The sequence below is a fragment of the Sinohyriopsis cumingii genome, unplaced genomic scaffold (genome assembly GCF_028554795.1).
Source record: "Sinohyriopsis cumingii isolate HCF-2022 unplaced genomic scaffold, ASM2855479v2 utg000160l, whole genome shotgun sequence".
Classification (NCBI taxonomy): Eukaryota; Metazoa; Mollusca; class Bivalvia; order Unionida; family Unionidae; genus Sinohyriopsis; species Sinohyriopsis cumingii.
Window position 1 is genome coordinate 4,123,468 of NW_028315873.1, and position 22,995 is coordinate 4,146,462.

The following is a 22,995-nucleotide window of genomic DNA, read 5'->3' on the forward strand; positions in this document are numbered from 1 at the left end:
TCAAAGCACCAACACTTCATTATGGTATACATTTTTGTTGAAGAATCGAGCATATTTATGTAAAATGATATGATTCCAAAATGTATAATTATCCCACACTATATCCGTCTCTCTCTCTTGTTTTCTCCAGATTACAAGACAATATGAGCTCAATTGTAGACTTTTTTCAATTTCAAGTGTTTCAGGACTAGGAATTTCATCAATATGTTCATTTGTCATGTATTTTAGGTTTAAGGTGTTTACCAACACTTCTTTACAGTACAAATACCTTGTCCTTCTACCAAACAACATTGTTCATTTCTTTTTTATTCCTTTCGCCTTCTATTGCTTCAAAATAAATCTTTTAATTCACATCCATATTGTAGGGTAAATATACAGAAAATAATTTGATGAAGTGGCTGTCAGTGAATGAATTCTGCAAAAGACATTGTCTGATTCTTTATCTATTTTTTTATAAGAAAAATATTCCAGGTACATAGGGAGCAATGGGTCGGGTAGCCATCCCGACATTGTCCTATTCTTGAAAACCTGGCAACCAAATGTGCCAGAAAAAAACCCTGAAAAAAAAGTGTTTCTTTCTATATTGGCGTTATCGTACTTTACTTTGCAGACTTAGGTGTGAGTGTTTGAAAAATTAACTGACAATTCAAGTGACAAATGCTTTTTCTTTATTTCATCAATTCATTCAAAGGTGGTTTGAACACCATTCACTTAAAGCCCGAAAGCAAGCTTCAGTGTTGTTAGGCGTCATGATTCCAGTTCTAGCAAGCCATATTCTAAACTTTTCTTCATTCATATTCATTCTCAAGTACTCTGCTAGTACCTGGTGTGCCTGAAAAATATACACAAAGGTAATATTCGGTTAGCGCCAATACATAAATATATCCAAAAATCACTACTAATATGTAAACGTTTTCCTGATATAAATTAAAACTCTGACATACATATAGTGCTAAAATAATCTGATAACCCAACGTCCCTCTCAATAAACCAGTCTAGTGGGGACCGGAAATGTTAAAAAAAACTTGTTGCAACCAGTGCAGCAATGCGTGGCCGCATAATGCCATTAAGGCTAGCGCATAACAGGACAAACTGCTAATTTATTATTTTATTGCTTAAAGCTGCATAATTGAGGCCAAATGCAGAATTTTTTTGCAGGTGTTACAAGTAATAAACAATTCTAACGTGGTTATGTTGACTTTCAAGTCTTTAAGTATAATAATCGGAAGACCTTCGGTGAAGTTGAGATAAAAAGGAAAAAACTGACTAAAATGATTTCGGCAGAAACACGCAAGTTTTCCGATTTTTTTCTTCAGGGTCTTGTTTAAGGGCTATTGGTAATACAAATTGGCTGAACGGGTAGGTAGAATCGTCAAATACCAAGTTTAATGTTAAATCAGGAAAACGTTTACATATTAGTAGTAATTTTTTTAAATATATATTTACGTATTTGTAATAACTAATTATTACTCATACTTCTGGTATGATATTTGAAAACGGGACTAGATAAATTAGTTTTTATCATTGTACAGTGTAGTCATTTGCAGAGGCATGGGTGCTTTATAAATAGGATACAATGAGGCTGGTGGTCTACAGGAAGGAAAACTATTAGATATTGGATATCAAACATGTAGCTTTGAACCCATTATTAGGACACCAAGAACGTGGTTAGAGATTTAAACTCAAATTTCATTAATCAATGAATTTTTGAAAACTGAATGACCAATTGTGGCACAATAAACACTTCAAATGTACAGAAAGACGTGAGCAAAGAAAATGAATATTCCAGACTATTGATTTAGGGTAACAATAATGTTTTGAATTCAAAATGTGTTATTATTGTTATCAAAGTGCATGGAGAATTGTGTTATAGTCTTCATCACAAGATGCTTCTTACGGCCAATTCAGGCCTTCCTACCATGTTAAGGATCTACTGTCAAGGTTGTTCTAGACTGACTAGATTCCATTTTATTTTCAAACAGCATGTGCAGAAAAAGAATTCATATTCAATTTCTCCAGGCTGTATTCAAAATCCACTACTTGTCTATGATGGATTATTCATAAGCGTCAGTGCCATTTCATTTTCACCATATGTATACTATACTGCTGTATACAGCATCAAAGTCTGTGAAGAAGCAGCTATGGAATTACTTTTTATTAGAAGACATTCTTTCACACACTCACTGCTAAATGGTGTATGCAACTTAACTGAAGGAAATGGGACTTCGCTATTACCATAATTTGTAGCCATTACTTTAATTATAGTACCATCCCCCACCTGTACTGAATTAAGCATTACTAATGGCCCAATCGCGTTGTTCAACATTTCCAGTTAAGGATTAATGATTACTAATTTAGCCGTCCCTTGCTTAAGCTTACAATATTTTGATGTTGTTGTTGTAGGGTTTAACACCATTTTTTTGGCACAAGATAGGCTATACATGGCGGTCAGTATAAATAGAGGATGAACCCAAGAAAAACCTGGAAAGAACCACCGACACATGAGAAGCTACTGGTAAGCTTTCTCACGTACCCACACTGGCCAAGCCCGGGACTCATACCCACGCAGACAAAGATGAGATGGCAGTGATCCGTAATGTTGAGCACTTTAGACCACTCCTCAACATTTTGATGAAAAACTGGTTAAACAAATGAAGTGGCATCTATGAAAAACATCAAATCTTGTGTAAACAGAACTAGAAATAAATCAGGACACGGTTCTGATGCTAACGAGCATGACCAATATTGATCTGCGGATGACATTATTAGCACAATTATACAAAGGCTGACCTCAGCGGGACCGGACAAAAACATTGCTTTGCGTAAAATTGTTTGAGATTCAAATATAGCCACAAGTCAATTTAATATAGACACAAGTCAATTTAATATAGACAACGTCAATTTAATATAGACACAAGTCAATTTAATATAGACACAAGTCAATTTAATATGATTTTGTTCTTATATTCTCATATTTGACATGTAGAAATGCAACGAGTTTTTGAACAATAATATTGAAAACAGGGTATTTTTGAGAACATGGAAATTAGAGTTTGGGCTTGTGGAGTTTGAGTCAGGGCTTACCTTTTTTAAGTCGCCAGTCATGGGCCAGTGTCCAAAAGATTTTCTTTGAGCACTGTACATACATAGATAATCAGGCCATAAATCGTTAACATTATCAAAGCAAATATAGACTCTAAACAAATTCATAAAGTTGTACTTGCAAGTATCTTTTATTGATTCAATGGAAATGCAAGTGATACTTGCATCCTAAATGTCACTTGTAACCTTCGTTATTTGAACGCTATGATAGGGATGATCCTCTAGAAAATGTACAACTGCAAGCACGTTGGAATCTCAATGCCAAAACTCGTGCTCCCAGCATTGTAGCAACCTAAAGGCATTAAAGACTTGCTTAACAAGTTTGAAAATTAGAACCTCAATGCAACTTGAAAATGGAATAGACAGGAAAAAGAGGAAATCATGCAGTCAAAGTAAAATAATTCACCTACAAGGGAAGATAATTATTTCAAAAGGGCATTATTGGGAAGCGAGGCAACATATTAAACTATTTTCTAAGAGTGTCAGCTCATGTCCTTGATACAAAATCTCAAACTCATGATATACTCACAAACGTTTGTTTAAATCTATGATTGTTTTTGTTTAATTTTGAGTTAGGCTTTGATTAAATAAAATCCATTTATGCAAATTTGGTTTATCATGCTTAAACGCCGGTAGAGCTTAAAACCTATGGAATTATCTTAAATTCAAAGTCAGATTTCAAGCGATCAATTTGTTCACTGAACTGAATACAAAGCTCAGTTAAGTCAGGTTTTCAAAAGTCCTAAGGCCAACCATTGTTATGTTGAGGATTACCATTTTTATTCAGAACCAATTAATATCGCAAGAAGTGTTTTCCAAGAAACGTCATGTACATGTCAACAAGAATATTGACAAAATGTTTTCCAATCTCGTCGCTTTGGTGCCAGGTTGGAAGTCAACTGAATACCATTTTCTCTCATGTGGTACACATTGAAATGAATACAATATTCGTTTAAACCCCATGTTGATCAATGCACCGATTTAGGAGTAGTCATTAGTGGCCATTTTGGAGATTAGATCTGCAACACTTTAATACAGAAATAGCATTAAATTGGAAGAAAATATTTTGTATAATTTTTTGGTATATACATCCATTGTTGAGAAGTAGCTATTATGAGAATGTTTCAAGCTTTGAGAGGTCAGATTAACGTCGCTTCATTTTAGGTCCGTTACTAATAACATGCACAACATAACCAACACTGATAAACACTATTTATATGTAGGACCAACCAATGGTTAGAACATCTGCCATGGATGCAGATGATCACGAGAGCAAGCCCCTAACCAAGTCATACTAAAGACTTTTCCTGACTCCATAAATGATAACAAGTGTGATTCTGCACCCATTGAAAGGTATAACACTTGCATCCACAAAGTCAGTGCGTCAAATGCAACTCTGTCCCCGAAAACATCTGCAACATGCCAAATGGCGTCATTGATGTTTTAATGAAATGTTTGGCTCCAATTATCACCTTGTGGACATCTCTGCAAAACCCAGCGATATGGCTGAGGGGAATCGCACACAAAAACTGCAATGAGGCTCCATGAAGTTGTAATCGACGCTGTTGCAAATCCAAGATTGAGATTATCAGGAAACGTTAAAATTTCTACATCTGTATCAGCATCACCAGCAACACTTTGAAAATGTCTGATTATATTTGCTCTATGGCCTGCACAATCAGGTACATTCTGTTCATAGTTAGACCAATGGTTGTCGTGTAATCTTTGCTGTATTGTGTTAGTCCGAGAATCATTGTGGACAAGTCAACGTTGTCCAGAATGGCTTCAATTACTTTTCCATCGATGGCGTAACGTGACTGATAAACAATGCCATGATGCCATTGTGAAGAGGTCCCACTTGGGCATTGGCATCGTAATTGGCATTGTTCTTGTGTACATGATTTCCCTCCACTTCCAAAAATGCCTCACATAGAAGGAAAAACCTACAGGTGTCTTACGCTTGCAATTCTATTTTAACTGATTAGGGTCTCTGGCTCGGTATGAGTAATACTGAAAATCTATCTTGGTTCGATCCATTAACACGGGCGCTTCCATGTCAAATGCCTCTTTGAACTGGGACACTGCTAAATTATTGATTATTGATTTGTTTTTTAAATACTGTGCAAAGCCTCTCCCCATTGCCAGATTTGCAATCGCTGAACCTGACAATTGCTGTCAAGCAGCTTCATTAATGATTTTACCCACTGCAGGTGGCACTAATTCTGTCGATGGCAATGTAGCTAGAAAAATCTTTCGTATTTGTGTTATTAATCGGTGCAATCGAAGTGAAAGCTTCTGATCTGCCTGCAAGGCCATTTGTTTCAATCAAGCCACATCCGCGTTTTTGACACTATCCACGACCTTCACGGCCACTTGTTTAGTGATGAGGACAGCAAGCAGGGTAGAGCTGTGAAGGGTTTTTGTGTGACCGCAAATAATCCACGAATGTCACAAAGCCCAGTTCCATAATAGGCCATGGTTTTTTGCGTTAACTATGCGAATGAGTTTCACATGTCCACGCACGAATGTCATTGTTATTATTATTAAATATCAGGCTGATCTCTGTTTTTCAGTTGTGTTGTCAATGTTTTACTCTGTAGATCTACCATGTGTCTGTCTTGACCTACATAGGCAAAACGAATACGAGTATTATAGCATAGCAGATACACAGGTGCTGCAGGTGTACTCGAGTTTTAAAACATCTGGTTCCATGGTGAGCGAAAACCCTCAAGGAATATAACCCTGTACAACCGTGTGGTGTCGGGCTTACTTTTTTGCTGACAATGAGGGCATCACTTGGGTTGTTGAGGTATTTCACCACATGCACATCTAGCATAATCATCGTACATAGCTGCCAACCCCAGGGTATAAAAATACTGCCTGCCAATGAAACAATACCGATTTTTAAAGCATTAATGCAATGAAACTATTTACAATATCTAAAACCATCAGCGAAGTAGGACAGCAACTTAATTATTTAATGTTAAAGATGCATGTGTTTCACTATTTCACCTTCTGAATGTGCAACTTTGTTCCATTCGGTTGCCAAGACAAAGGCTATTTATAGGGGCTTTTTCAACACCTATTTTTGTTCAATCAGTATCGAATCCATTGTACCATCTTTCATAGATGATTTAGTTATGTTCAATTTTTTCAAAAACTGAACTGTTTTCCCTTTAGCACAGAAGTATTAATTTGTGATTTTACTGTTACGTGTTTAGAAGAGCTTGTATTAGTCTGAAATAAGTTTCTGCCAGAAGACTGCTGAGTGGAAGTCTTGTTTACAAAAGAAACTATGAAATAAAGAATACTCATCAGCAGCACGAGCAGCATTTTCCAAGGTTTTCATATTATGCTCGTCAAGATAAATCCTAATGTCACTGTGAACACAGTTATTAAACTCTTCAACCAATATTACCTGTCCGAGACTCTCGTAATCTTTATTAACCTTTCTCGAAGAACACCACCTATCAAATTGTCGTGGTTTTTCTCTTGCAAATTCGACATAGGTCTGGTCCACTTCTGTTTTATAGTTTTTGATTTTTTTGCTCATAAGCCTCAGTGACTAACTCATAACCAATCAAGATAGTGTCCTTAACTACAGCATAGTCAGCACTCTGCTCTAGTGAGACTGAACATTTAAATGTCACTAGCTTTACCAGTAAGTACACATTGCAAAAATAGAGTCCAGTACACTCTTGGTCACTTCAACTCTCAGCAATTTTTCAAATAAAGAAAATATATGTCTACTTCTTCTTACAGAAAAGAAGGTACTAACTTGATATTTCTTAAAACATCAAAAGTAGGGGAGTGTTTTCCATTTGCCAGCTCTAATTCTTTTATTTGAAATTGATACTCCCTCTCTTTCGCTCTTACTTCCTTATCTAATTACATTTGTTGTTCTTATAACTGCATTTATCTTTCTTTCTCCTCACTTTCTTTTTGCAACTCCATTCGTCTTACTTCCATCTCTTTCTGAAACTGCATTTGTCATTCATCTCTCTCTTTCTAAAACTACATTCGTCTTACTTCCATCTTTCTTTCCATTTGCATATTTTCAATCTGAAACTGAACCTGTCTTATCTCTAATTCCAACCTTTTTAGATGTACTTCCATTTTTAAAATTTCCAACCACTCCTGAGTAAAATTTTTTAAAAAATCATTATTTTTGATGATAGTTTAGAAAAAGTTTGACGATTTCACTAAAGATTTCAATATTGTAAAATAATATTTGGGATTTTTAAAAGATTTAAAGAATCTAGGTGAACTCAAACTTAAAAATAATAAAGTTTTCTGAAAATGTTTAGCAAAACTTCAAATTTCCCGAGAACGACCAACCCAATTTCTTATGTTACATGTTTAGCCTCTAATAAACTGTAACAAGAAAGAATGAAAACAAGAAGCTTTGAAAAATTTAACAAATAATTTATTTCCCAGGAAAAACACTGTGGACATGAAAAAAGAACTTACGGTTTTAAGAAATCAAATCCAGAAATTATCCATGAACTAGATTTAGAAGTCCTACTAATGACATGTTCTAATAAACTGAAGTTCGAATCAAGGTTTTATTTGACATTTACAACGTCGCAAGTTCAGTCTGAGTTGTTGATGAAGAAGCGAATGATGTTTAAGATTTCTTGTTTCGTTCTGAATAATAAGAAATACTTGTACAGTATTTTGTAAAACAAATAAACAATCTGATGTTTGTGTTTTCTTTTTATATGTGTTTCTGTATGTATATTTTGTATATGAAACTGAGATAGGATTCTTTTACACTTTAATATATTCTCAACTTTCAGCATGTTGCATAATCAACTGTTCAATCTTTTTGTATGCCAAAAATATACCCATACAACTATAAAAGATACATATTGTTCAAATATCAAGGATGTACATCACATGATTGACAGTTCACATTTCTACTCTAACAAATTTCGGAGATTGACTTTTCCTCAGAGCTGACATATTTCTGTTTTTGGAGTCTGAGGGTCAGAAAATAAAACATACTTCTATATGACATTGTGAATATAAAGTTCAGATGTATGCACGTTTTGTTATGCCCATTCAATTTTTTCTTAATTTAATTATAATTAAAATGTTCGTGGTCTTACGCGTTTGCCAACTGAGGCAAATTAATCGTAGGTATAACACAATCCCTCAATCAAAAAATGGCTTCGTGAGATGCTATATATTCCCGCTTTCCCTAAATGATTATAATGTAAAGAGCAATAAAAAACGCCGACATTTTATCAGAAATGCTTCCAGTGATGTCATATATGATTAGGGAATTTGTAAACATTCTACCAAATGAAGCAAATTAGTTGCCAATAAAACCATTCAAGTTGGTCCGCTTATCATCTTGACAGAGGGCATCACAAGCTGCAATGCTCCACTTCTGACCAGTTCATTATAACTTGATTTCCAAATATACCAATACTGATATCTGTTCAAAAGGCAGTTCATTCATGTCCTAATTGTTTCCTCTTCCTCTATCACAAACTTCAGGCGTAATATCAAAACAATCTTACTTGATTCATTTCCACCCAAGCCATATGGTGATATCATTGAACTATTAGCTCCGCCCAATTCACACACACACACACACACACACACACACACATATATATATATATATATATATATATATATATATATATATATATATATATATGCAATAAACTGACAACGGACAGTGCGAAACTAGTATGTAGCTAGCCTGAGCGCTTTCGACTCTTTAGTGAAACCTTTTCAAAGGCAAATACAAACATAGACAAGACAAACAAATAAAACAGAAAAACAGTTATGTTAGCGAAACTTTACACGGCTGATTCTACAGGAATTTAACCTTTTAACTATGTTATGAGTCAACTAGTTTATTTCAGCTTGTTGCTGATACTTCAAAATAGTTGTATTGACATAGAAATTGATGAGCCATAATGACATCTGTTATTTTAAGTAAATTTATGTAAACGCAGATTATATCCCGGATATTTCATTGTTATGGTAGTCATAGAAGATTACACAAAGAAAACCATGCACAAATAAAATTATCTTTTGCACCCGACACAGTTTGTTTTAAATACTTCTCTAAATTTGCTTAATGGCTTATGACTAATTATGTTTGCAATACCGGATAGGGAACATAATACATACAATGAAATACTCAATCCAGTTTTTCTCCTGTTCGAATTGAATTGAAAAAGAAAGGAGGTATGTTAATTGTGTTATTTTAGGCACGGTATACAATAAAATGGTATTAAAACTAATACATACCATGGTTATCTCATTGCGCTGAAAATTTGCATAGTGAGCTCTGCCAATTCCTGGAATGGCATTAGCACGTTTATCTCTCATGGATTCTGCCACAAACTGAGTGTGCTTGTCAGTGTCTCCCATATCTAAATAATTACAAAGATAGTCCATCATACCAATGACAGGGATGAAAGCAACCTTCTCCCCCCCCCAAAAAAAAAAAAAAAAAAAAAACCTGGAAAGCTTTCTAGGGGTGAAACAATACACCTGTGCTACATATCGATACGATTATCGATGCAGTTGAAGGTCTTTCCATCTCAAAGGTAGGTGGTGCCACTTTATGTATGTTGACATAATGGTTGTATTTCCAGTATGCAGATTACATATAGAAAACATTTTATTACCAATTTCAACTTAAAGTTGAGAGACATTACGATGTTATCTTCAAAACTGAACAAATAAAGCAGTTTCCTTGCAAATTCAATGCTAATTTCATTTATTCCATCAGCACCTTCATTTACTGGTTAAATATCTCTGCATAAAAGGAGAAATTCCAAATTTTTTCCATTTACAATTTAAGGAGAGATGCTGCCAAGATTTTATATTATGAGGAACTTCACCCTTTATCACCGAAAGGAGGTGAGTGTAGTAAAGAAGAAGACGGGGAGGGGGAGAAGGAAACAGTTATGGTTCAATATTTACCTAACACTATATTAAGGGGTGGTTCTTCACCCTTTGTCACCGGAACGAGCGGAGTGTAGAAAAGAAGGAGAGAGGAGGGGGAAGAAGGAGACAGTTATGGTTCAATATTTACCTTACACTTGAATACTCCACTTTTTATGAGCTCTACTGAAATCAAACTCTTTAAAAGATGTCACCTCCAGTTGTATAGAAATTAATCTGTTCATTAGATGTGCATGAAAGTGCAAATGCATTGCTAGCTTTGTCACCTTGAAGATGTTGGGGAATTGATCTTTGTGGGTGTTATTTAGAATTTTCCAGAGCTCACAGATATTACATTAGGGTTTTCAGTCCATCAATGCCACAGTCTGCTTATGCAGACAGAGGTATTCAAACAAATATCTTTACTTCATAACTTCATTTATTTTCATCCTTACTTATTCAGTTTATATTATCCCTGATATGAATACATGGTTTTTTGCAGCATGCGACTTGCAGGGCTAAATTGATTGATAAAAAAATGAAAATTGCATTATTACTTTAAATAGCCAATATTTTAAATATTCAGTATTCTACCCTTTCTACAGTTAATTTCGAAATACCGCTGAATGGGATACTGGCCGTTATGCCCTCTAATTTTTTCCATCCAACATGTATATCTGACTCGTATTTAACATAATTTTTTGGCTTAAAATCACTCAGTGGTATCTCCATTAACATTTTCCCAGCTCCAATAAAGCAATATACTTCATAACTTTAAAAATTACTGTCATCACGTAATGAACCACACCGGAAATCAGACATTTTGTTTTTTCTAGGTGGCCTCTATTTTGTACAGGCGTTGGGAAAATTTGCTTATTCCATGGCACAATGTGCCAGCCAAATTTAGTTTAACAACCATTTTAGTCATGACTGAAGACACCAGATGTGTAAACTGTTGCCTACCCGAAAAGTATTTCGCGACAAGAACTGTTAAATAAAAATTGTATACTTCGCCGAGCACATTTTCAAACGCGGGACTGTCAACCAATTTGCAGTTCTCGCTCATCACTGTTCTCCATGTGTGCGAATTCGCACATGTTTCGCACAATTGATGCAATCACACACCATGCCGGCATCTACGTTTAAATACTTTATATATCAAAGACTTTCGACCGAAGTTCTCTGTTGCTTTGTTACTATTTCCTGTCTGTCATGCAGGGCTTAAGATACGTTGATTCCTGATTGGTAATTTTTATTTAACTTCAACCGGAGCAATAATATTTGAACGTATCATATTTCATCGTGATTCGCGCTGGTATTTTATCTATAAATAGACCAAAGAAGTCAAGATCAAATTCAGTGTAGTAACTTCGCTTAAAATTGGTTATTAAATGATGATTAAAGTACTTCATTATATTCATTATGCACATGGAAAACGTTTGAAATGTATCCTTTATGATGAACGTGCTGCTGGGTTAAGATAATTAGCATGGAATTGGGGTGGGGGCAGTTTATGAAACATGTCAGGTTGTTTGAATTTGCAGACGGTGAGCGAGTATTCTCAATAGTCTTTTTCGTTTTGACTAATAAAATGAGTGCCCAGGACTGCAAATGCTGTTTCAGATGAATTCTATATTTATAGAATAAGAAGGCTAACTAATAATAATTATTCATAACTTATGAAGACTAAATAACTTGTAGATGGAAAGTATCGTTTTGTATCATTTCTCATTCTCTTGTATCGATATGTGTATCGTTCCAACAAAAATGTCGATGCATCGATATATCGATGGATCGTTTCACCCCTAAATTTTTCATGCATCTACAGGGCACGTGTAAAGTGTAGAATTTCACACATAACCGAAAACATGCACAACACTTTCAAAATCATCAAAACATATAAGAAAAGATGAACTATTATTATCATGTATTATCTTGTATAGTCTTTCATTGTTTTGACAAGTCGCGTGTGGAGAACTGTTGATACCCCTTCTTTCAGCTTTTATGAAACTATTTTCCGAACGGACCGGGGCACTTGCTGTGAAACAAACAAAATGTGTTTCCTACAGTGATTTTAAAATTATGCAAGGTAGGTTTTTTGTTTTACATTATCATGCTGAATATATATATATATATATATATATATATATATATATATATATATATATATATATATATATATATATATATATAATATTCTAAGCACTTCAATTACTGGGCAAAACCAGCTAAATTAGGTGCACATATCACTGTGAAAAGGTTGCAAGGGTCAGCAATGAATAACTGGGATGGTCAGCTGACCGGAAACATTTCTTTTTGGCCTCAGGAGGTTACTGTTATTTTCAAACATGAAAACAACTTAAAAACCGAGTATTTAAACCTGATCTTCCCTGACCGTGATTTTTGGTTTCAGCATGGTTAGGGTGCACCCATTTAACAGAAGTCCTTTTGTCTTTGCAGCTCATAGGTTCCATCCGGATGACCTTAGGATGTACATTTTTTCACTGCTCATGGGTAAGATCTTTTCAATACGTGCCGAAAAATCTGGCAAACCTTGACACCCACCTGTAAACATGTGTACTTTTTTACACCCACCTGCGTACGTACGCTTGACGTTCCCCCTCCCCCCAATTCTATAGAATGGGCGACAATTAATCCAAGCAGAAACGATGAAGGATTAATAATACTTATGTGCTTAATAAAACAGATAGTCAACGACATTGAATGTCTTGCTGCATCAAAGAAATAAGCTGTGTAACTTTAAAAAGTTTGTCTAAAATTCAAACGCCGACTGAACCCAGTTGAACAGGTTACGTATTAGACAAATTATTATCGAGGTTTCACCATGACCCCGTTTCTTATACGTACATTATCAGTAGACCCCCCCCCCATACGCAAACATATGCATTTGGTTTAACCCTCCTCCCTCTCCATGCGTACGTACTAAATGGACGGCACCTTGCTCGCATTGGGACTTACGCTATATTGCAAGGTGAAAACAATCTCTTAGTAACAATACTGTAGTTTTAAATATGTTCAGTATTGCAAACCGTTTTATTTTATTTATTATTTCATTTTTATTTACGAACTTCTGCAATATCTTCTCGAAAGGCAGGATACAAAAACACTGATTATTATTGTAAGTTGAGAAGGTGTGGTACCTCTGTGGTGTGTATGTGTCGCGCACAGGTGTAGATGACAATATCCGCCAATGAGTGGCACGACAGTTTGAAGACTGTATTAGTACTTTAGTTGGTATACTGTATAATTTTCATTAATAAAATGACAAATATAAATACAGCGATCATAAGTTCAGGTGGTCATTTATGCACTGTCTTACGGTTACAAAAAAGATGCTTAATTGCGCTATTTACAGAAACTTAATGTCATGGAAATTGAAAAAATGTCCTTAAAATTTCCATCTGCTATTTGGATAAATAATTTGGATAAATAATTTAACAATATGGGCTAAAGTGATGTGACCGGATGTCAACAACTATCTCATAGATCCAGCTAAGTTTTAACAAAAAATTATTTTGTTGAGGCTATGTTTCACCTATTTGTTTAACCTATTTTCTCTAAATAATTCAACTTGATCAGATTTGTTAAATTTTTAGTTGTTATTACTTATGGTCCTGCATCATTAATAAATGCAATACTACTACTACTACTACTAATAATAATAATAATTATTATTATTATTCGCAGCATTAGCCATCGGCCCAAATTACACGCATGTATTAAAAATATGGTACAACCACAAAATCAATGATTCTAGGATTACCACACTAATTCTTTCACTTTTAAAGGTTTTTACTGGATAAATAACAACATTTTGTAGAATATTAACATTATTATTGATTCCCTGGATAAAGTTATAAAACTGTTATTGCATTACAATGAATGTATGAATGTACACGGGCTTTTCTCATATTGTTATACATAGGATATTTGACAACAAAGTGAAACTCATATTCTGTATCTGCACAAAAAGGACTCAATCTTTCAACATAGGGGTAATTCCCATTATGGGAAGCTTCCATTTTTGATAATGCATAGTAGGCTAACACTGTACGGAGATTTTTAATAATCTACACAGCACCGACAACTCAATTTCTTGTTGAAAACCATCTTTACAACCTTGTTGAAATATAATGAAAACGAGTATAAAAAAGAGACACAAGACATTCTCACCACCTAGATTGAAAAACAGTTGATTCCTAGCTGTATTCACCCAACAGTTACAGTGTTCGCTCCATGTTAATTGTAGGCTTGGACCTTGTTTCGGGCATCTATCATCAGTCATCTCTATCAATTTGAACCAGTACTTAAGAATTCTTATAAATCGTACTACTTGCATTGGCATTCTACCCAATTCCCAGTAAAAGTGTTTGAAAGTGAAAGAACAAAGATCGACTGTTCTGGTCATTATCAATCCTTGTAGGCCTAGATGTTTGAATACGTGTGTAATGACCTTGACAATTTTATAATGTTACTGTGTGGATGATATAGCCTGGATTGGTTAATAGTTCTCTGATTTTAAGTGTTACTTCAGTAGTGCTTTAAGAGAGCTGTTCCCGAAATTACTAAACTTCCCACGCTCCGTAATGACCAATCGAGTAGAGAATTTTGAGCTGATTTTCTTTTTGAGTGTGTGAAATTATTTAATTCTTGGATATATTCTTTTCTGGAGGATAGGTGAGATTCTTTTGCATTACTAATACACGTTCCTTCATTAGATATGACCCACATGGCGAGCATTTTTGCTTCCATTCAAATGTACCCCATGCCAAGGAACGTAACAAAGATAGGACTGCGGACTTTTATCCATATGGATTGCTTCCTTTGGAAATAATGTGTTATTTATAACAAATTTCCTGCAGTAAAAGTAAATCTTTTTATCTGAGTTTTGGATACTTACTGTATTTTTTGGTATTGTTGGATTGCATTTTCATCAATTATCTGTGTGAATAGACCAGACAATGGCTATACTGATACATTTTAAAGTTTTAGTTTTCCTCGTTATGAATTATTGGTGATAAAGATTATGATTTTCCATTTTATATCTTAAATCAATCATACACTTTGTAATTCTATTAAATGATTTAACCTAATAAATTAATCATTTTCTGTATTTCTTGCATATGATTGTCAACCAATATTTAAATAGAAAACTTGTTTTCCAAAAACATTATTGGCTCACTTTTACAAGGAAATGTGAGTGTTGCAATGTATTTATTATTAGTAATAATACTATCATGAAATGAAGTGAGTCAAAAAAGCGCAGTAGTATATATGGATATTTTAATTATGATGTACAACTTTATATCCGTTGGTAAATGTGCTACTAAAAGCAAACACAAAACACGAGCACTATACGTTCAGATTAATTTATAATGCTTACTGACAGACCCGCACACCGACGCCAAACTGATAGCAATGTCGACCTACTTTGCCCAGGCAGAAATGAAAAGATGTGCTGCGTGTGTATGTGTGTGTGTGTGTGTGTGTGTGTGAGAGAGAGAGAGAGAGAGAGAGAAGCAAAGTTTTTCTGGACCTGAGCGATAGTTTCAAAATCATTCCGGTATGATCAGGAAGCTACGTGGTCTTCTATACAATGTCTATTTTGGTCAATGAGTTGTCTTTTTTAAAAGCCACATATTTTAAAAATTCACACAATCTACGATAAATAACAATTTTTAATTTCACGAATATAAAGTTCAAATATAAACACATATTACAACTACTATAGTTGATATCATTGCTTCATGTCGTACACCTTTTAAAACTCTTGTGTACATCTGCATATTATTGATAAAATCAATCCCTGCTTTAGTATGTTCAATGAATGCTCTACCAGCATGTACCAGGAAGTTACTACAGTGCCAACTGGCGAGACGATAGGCAGTATTTTTCTCAAAAGCATAGATTTACCAATTGAATCTAAACTATTTATATCGTATCCATATAAAGAATGTGTTTTAGATCCTATTTGTGTAATAAAATCTTTGTCCAGTAAACTTATGTACTTACCTCCTTTTCGGTTTGATCCGTAAACTAGGTGTCTTCTTTATCAGTTTATTACTGGCTGAGATAACCTTAGCATGTAGCGATTAGAGAACAGCTCGGTTAAACCTTGATCGTGTACACTGAGTCGTATTTCTTGATCTTATGGTACTGGGCTTCGTAAGTATCAGTACATATTTTGACTTGGTAACTAGTGATTACTTCACTTCATCGGCTTCATGTTTCTTTTCTTTCTTATTTTTTATGTTGATGGTAGATATAGTTTAAACAATTAAATTAAATCAGTGTTAGTAGTACGTAATAAAGTCGGTGCTGAGTCGTATTTCGTGATCTTATGGTACTGGGCTTCGTAAGTATCAGTACATATTTTGACTTGGTAACTAGTTATTACTTCACTTCATCGGCTTCATGTTTCTTTTCTTTCTTAATTTTTATGTTGACGGTAGATATAGTTTAAACAATTAAACTAAATCAGTGTTAGTAGTACGTAATAAAGTCGGTGCTGAGCACAAAACAAAATACCTTTAAACTTGAACGTGTCTGCGAACCCGATGGGGCTTGATCGGATCCATCTCACCTTATAACCTGACTACTACCGATGTGAAAATACCTGTTTTAGGTTTGAAAACGAATGTAATGCCCAAAACAATACCCCCCCCCATCCTATCGCTTTTTTTTCCTTATTTGGTTGAGTGATTTAGTGCCAAACGCTGATCCTTGGTGAAGCAGCACTTGCTGTATTTACTGGTGAATTCTTTACTGTAAGTGGTGTTTAATTTTCCCTGATCGTATAATCCTTTTTGCTGCTATGCCATGAGCAAAACGTTATCAAGCCCCTGTACAATTATTTTTGTGAGTAAAATTAACGGCAATATCAGTGTTTAAGAGGTAAGCGTTAATGTTGACATCCTTGAGACGGTTTCGATGATAATGTGGTTAAGGTACCGTGTCTGCGACATCTTTTATCCATAGGATATTTCTAATCTAGATGCTGCTCATGCATAAAGCACAATGTCTCCGAATGAGATCCAAATTGTATCTTATCTTAAGAATGCCATGATCGGATAATTTGTTTCCTTGCTCCGGCGTTATTAATATTTGTCTTTGTGCTACTTCGATGGCTTTAGATAATGTGAGTCCTAATGTGGTGCCCATGTTGTTTCTAAAAACCATGGCAACCGCTTTTTCCATTGTCTCTGGATTTTGAAATATGATTGTCGGTGATGTAACATCCATCCGACATTTTTTATCTTTATCATTGTCATCAAAATAACACTACTGGATTAGACTCAGCAGCTGAACAAACGTATTTCGAAACACCACATAAAAACAAAGTCTGTTGACTGGTATGATCTGACGACAAAAACGAGCGGAGGATCTGACTGAGCCCAGGTCATCGGCTGCTTTCCTTTTGGGAACATTGACATGATGGTGGATCGAAAATTATCTTCTAAAATGATATCTGTAACGCTGACTTGTTTATGGTGATTTTTATTTTGAGCCCGTACTCATTAAATAGTTTGAAAAATTATTTGCCAGTAACATCGTCTGATATGATATTTGCATTAATGACATTCCCGGGTGGTTGTATCGTGACTAAAAATGAAATTTTATTACTAAAATTTAAATGACCGTTTGTCTGACGTGCTGGTATAATGCCTGAATATTATTATCCTCAAGTGTTATTCGGACTTACGTCTCTCTGATCTCCTCCCCAGACTTATTATTCGATGCGGTTTTATAAAATATTCTTATGGACAACTCGATTGTTCATAGCACTATGATAAAAATTTCATAACCGCGATTTTGGTTTGTATAAGAATACTCCATTAGTTGTATTAATCATTCTGTATTTGTTTGGGAGATGAGCAGAATACGATGTCTGAGTTGATAACGTGTGCGCTGATAACAAATCATTATTGTTTTTATACAACTAAAATTTAGAGAGCGGTGTGATTTTGAAAACCAACGAAAACCAAACTTGAAAATACGACAGAATACAACTAATTTACCATGATAAAATATAACTACTTATATTCCATTCAAATTAATGTCACTTTACAAATACCACTTGGATTACAACGAAAATTATAGCAGTGTCATTCATTTGGCTATTTCAAAGAACATTGAAAAGATGCGGTGAAGTAAATAAGTAGAATGAAGACAATATTATTGCAATTACAAATTGGATAGTGCATCTCATGTTTACTGACTATGAGGGTAACGAGCAAGGGGAAGTTCGTCATGTGAGAACGAAAAGTTATTAGCGTTAAACATCAATAATGTTGTTTTATAGCCACATAAATGTTCCAGGAAATAGCATCAGAGCAATGATATATTGGCATCGTTTTTATTTGAAGCTCATCGAGTAATCATTCCGGGGAGAAGCGTCTTGGATTGTGTAAACGGTAACAAACTTGGAGGGGGTAACACACGGTGAAAACTACGGTGTGGACGGGGAGGCACAGGAGGAACATTTAAGCCTATTCGCCCTGTGATTGCAACGAATCAAATCTCAAAACCGGAGATTTTAGTGACTAACTTTCTATCACAAAAGCGGATGCGATATTGAGGGAGTACAGATAACAGCTTTTTCCAAAAAATTTAACACTCATTTGTCATTCAAATACATCGAAGGTCCTTAATTCTCCGATTAAAATGCTCATATAAAATATTTAGCCCTCCTCAATTTCGATCTGATTGTATTTTAAAATGTATTGTACCTGAAGAAGGTATATCGGGCACTATTTTATTTTTTCTAATTTGGGCTCAATCCTTTATAACATTCTTTGCATCATGAGCCCGCACCCGGATAAATTGAGCATGAAAGGATGAGACATGGCTCCTGTGAAGACAAGCCCGATAGTGGTCTCAACAATTTGGTGCTTCTGTTAACATTTTCAAATCCGTCTGTAAGCACATTTAAAAACATACACATTTTGGTAGTAATAGCGATAATAAGATTCGTGCTCCCGGCTATTTTTCAGTGACAGATTTTTGTCGATATGATTAAAAGTAAGTACAGACCGCATATTTTATATTTTCCCAGTGGATTTTTGGAAAATGATGTATAATATCATCGGGATTTGATTAAGCTCGCTAATATATTTTTTGACATCTAAAGTTCGGTCTTCTATGATTTCAGTCGTTCCGGTGTGGCAAGTTTTACGGCTTCGAAATGTTTTTCCTGGTTTTAAACACCTTCGAGAGGAACAGCGCATATCCGATCGTCCTTACGTGCATATCCAGCGATTCTAAGTAGTCGACTGCGGATGAGACTTTGTCAAAAAGAAGCACAGGTTTGGCTAACGATTGTAAAAGTAAAATATAATAAGCTTCTGCTAGTGTTGTGCTTCCTGCTTGGTCGGAGTTAATTATTGAGCTGCCGCTACGTCAAATCTACCAGAGCCTGACGTTTTCTTTTCTAACGCCATCATCTCGAAGATCGTGTCGACATTTTCGTACTTTAATGCAAATTTGTTTAAATTTGTTTAAGCGACGACTTTGTCCATGCTATCGTAATATTTTCTTATGTGGATCATCCTCTTCATTTTGACCGAATAAGCATCGTTTGATATTTTCTCTCTTAACGACAGCGTCTACAATATCCGAATGAAGGTCGTGGATGATGTTTTCAACGATTTCTTCGATGTTTTTAACCAGCCGGATAGATTTTCAATCGTTACAAAATTTAAAGACTGCAAAGTATTTGTTGTTAGCCTCGAGTAATTGTTGATTCCGCATTTCCGCATTTCCCCCACATACATGGGCAATATCGCCTGATCAGCACTTCGAAATTCAGAGTGAACTATCAACGAACGATTCTTTAGAAAAATCGCTCATCTGGTTAATATTATCGTGCAATCCACCGGTTGTTTTGACACTTGTTTATCGTTTTCATCATATATACCGTCCTGACAGAATGTATCATCAAACAACAATTAATAAACTTTGATAGTGATCCTGGCAATTTCTTATATCTTATTATACTAAAGCATCTAAAGTAAAAAATTTATTATACCTTAGTCCGTGATTAACAGGTGGAGCTACTGACCCTACAAACTTAAAGGCAAAATATTTTCTCAGACATTATCGAAGTAAATTAGACTAAATTAGATCTGATAGCAATATTACCATTGTATAATGCATCATCTCCATTATCCTGCTTGATACCGTCAAATCTTCAAACAAAACTGCGTTCTGAGCCGATTCCAAAATGAAGAATGGTTCCGGTAATCGGATTGTTATCCAATAATAGAGGTGATGCTGGCTGTTGTCTATTAAATTTAAATTGGCTGCCCAGATTAAATGATGAGCAAATGTCATTTAAACTTTAAAAGAAGTAAAATATCGGGTTGAGGGTAAGACTAAGAACCCGGATCGATTGATTGCATTTTCTGTCAAAATGGGGATGTGAGCGTTATTGTTTTTAACACGTCACTTATCAGCATATTTTTTGGTAATAACTTCAATAAACTTCGTGGGTGGGTAATCCATCACGTGCAATGTTGTCCCGGCGGACATGAACAAAGCCCTGTTGTTAGCATTGCCGCGACTGGTGATGAATTCTCCAAGCATATCGACTGTTTTTCGGACAACACAATTTTTTTATATTCCCATCAAACGCCACGGTGTTAACCAACACCGGTGCTGAAGAGTGTTAATTTGAGAATCGTGGCATTTTGGCTAATGATGATTGACTGTGTCATAGTACCACCGGTTTCATCAAGTTTTTCCGCCAGAGCCACTTCAACATGGCTCCAAGTTACAGCTTCGGAAGAGACTAAATTAGGTTTATCCGTGGCTATGGCAAATCTTTACAATGGTTTTCGCTTCATATGGATCTTATCTGTCATAGTAGCCTCACTGAAAGCCAACTTAATAAAAGCGAGAGTTTATACATGTGACCATCTTGCTTCATGATCCGCTGAAGGAGGATAATTATTTTGCAGTCCGCTGATGATGTTATTTCCCACATTTAAATTTCAGGTCATAGTATCATCCAACCGAATAAATAATTGGTCATTTTGGATTCATCCGATGATCCCGTTTCTATGAAGGTTTCAAATGTTTTGTTCGACATTATTTATAATAATGAACATTAATAATTTTGACTCTCATGACAAAATAAAAATAGACATGAACATAATTTTATATTGCCAGACTGTTATTACTTGATGTGGTGTTGGTCATACCGGTCAAGGCATGATGATATTGCTGATGAATTAACTGCTAAACAACATGCATGCTCATTAACGACCGAGTAATGACTTACCCGTTAAATCCTCAGAAGGATAAATATAAAATGTTATAATAGTTTAACAATTCTGTGTGTATTACCTCCACAACAGACGATCCCGTATTTATGTTTACCAAACCTAACGAAATCATCCAAATAGCAGGCCTTTCCGGTGATAACAAAGATAAAATTATCGTGTTTGAAAATATTAAAATTGACCGTGATAAGATGTCTACAATTGGCGAGTATTTGTCTTGCTTTGTGCTTTTATCGGTCTTGATAACCGCAACTTCGAATCGATCCCGCGAGACCATTGGAGCGGTGTCACTACCAAAGATTTCAGAGATTACTATCACGCATCCACCTCAAAAAATGGCATTTCAAGAAATCCTAAACAGGATTTAATGACGTTTCGTCATGACGCCGAAACTATCTTGGAGAGATATCCGAAAGGTTGTGACGAAGTTACATTCTCAGCAGCGTTGAAATGTTTTCTAATCTATCATTGTCATTATAAAAAGATGTCACTTGAATACATTAAATCCAAACTTCAGCGTGACGAGAAAATTTGTTGAGCAACATGCGGTTTTACGTCAGCAAGTAATTAAAGGTAAAGCTGGCAAAGCAAACTTTTAGCGTGACGAAACAATGTTTAAACCCATTACAGAATAACTCGGCAGTAACAATGCAGGACAAACGTGAAGCATTGCAAACTTATTGCAAAATTAGCTGAAGTCGGTACAGCCACAGATGCCTAACAGGATCAACTCATTGCGTGGATTGTGTGTGTGTGTGATTTGAATTTTTAACGTAGCTTTTAAAACTTTTTTTCAGTCATATCTCTACGATGCCCGCATTGTGGCAGTTTATAGAGATGCATAGCACTGGGGCATGTTGTGGCAGACATGTACCATGATGTCACATTCACATTATCCTGACACCAGGTCGACCAGTTCTAACACTAACCTCTTCAATGCTATGCGACAAGCGAGGCAACAATTCGAATAATGTTTGTAAGTCTTTGGTATGACTCGGCCGGGGATCGAAACCACAACATTCCGCATCCGAGGCGGACGCTCTGACGACTAGGCCACCAGAGCGGATTGCAGTACTAATACAAAACATTACTATATAATGAAAACAGTGGCGACATCTCTCGGTTGTGATATCAGTACCGTTATTGCCGCGACAATTTCCCGGTTGACAACCGTTGTGAGCCATAATGTGTCCAATATTAAAATTGAACCCAATTACTAAACGTTGTATGCCAGGATCACCCTAGTGAGAAGTTACATGATACATTTTAATTTCCCTTTAACAATTGGGTCTGTGCTTGATTTTGCGTATGGGTCTATTATAAACAACTAAGTGACCTTAACATTACCGATATCAACAGGTTGCTCATTAATTGCTTGATCTCCCAATGATCTCTATCCTTAGTATGAGTTACTTTTAATGTGATTTTCTTATATCGATTTATGTACCTCCCGGGCCGTTTATGCAAATGTATTTATTATCCCGTCATAAACATATAAATTGCGTTGTATGTGGCAGACCAATCCCGAAATGCTGTGGATAAAACAACGAGAGACTCTCGTACTATCCGCATCTAAGACGTAAACGTTTACAGACGTATGCACCTTTGATGTGCGAGCACCTCACGTCAAAGTCTTTAACTGTTTCTGCAAGAAACGTAGTTTAGATTGAACAGG

The 22,995-nt window shown here is 35.4% G+C and overlaps 1 protein-coding gene across 1 annotated transcript; it reads right to left on the minus strand.

Moving 5' to 3' along the window:
- Positions 1 to 651: 651 nt before the first annotated feature.
- On the minus strand, positions 652 to 16,193 carry LOC149774652 (barrier-to-autointegration factor-like). Its single transcript, XM_089944825.1, has 3 exons — positions 16,051 to 16,193; positions 9,376 to 9,500; positions 652 to 832 (listed from the first exon to the last, which is right to left on the minus strand). The coding sequence occupies exons 2-3, from the start codon at positions 9,496 to 9,498 to the stop codon at positions 686 to 688; spliced, it is 270 nt and encodes an 89-aa protein (XP_089800951.1). The 5' UTR covers positions 9,499 to 9,500; positions 16,051 to 16,193; the 3' UTR covers positions 652 to 685.
- Between the last annotated feature and the right edge of the window lie 6,802 nt (positions 16,194 to 22,995).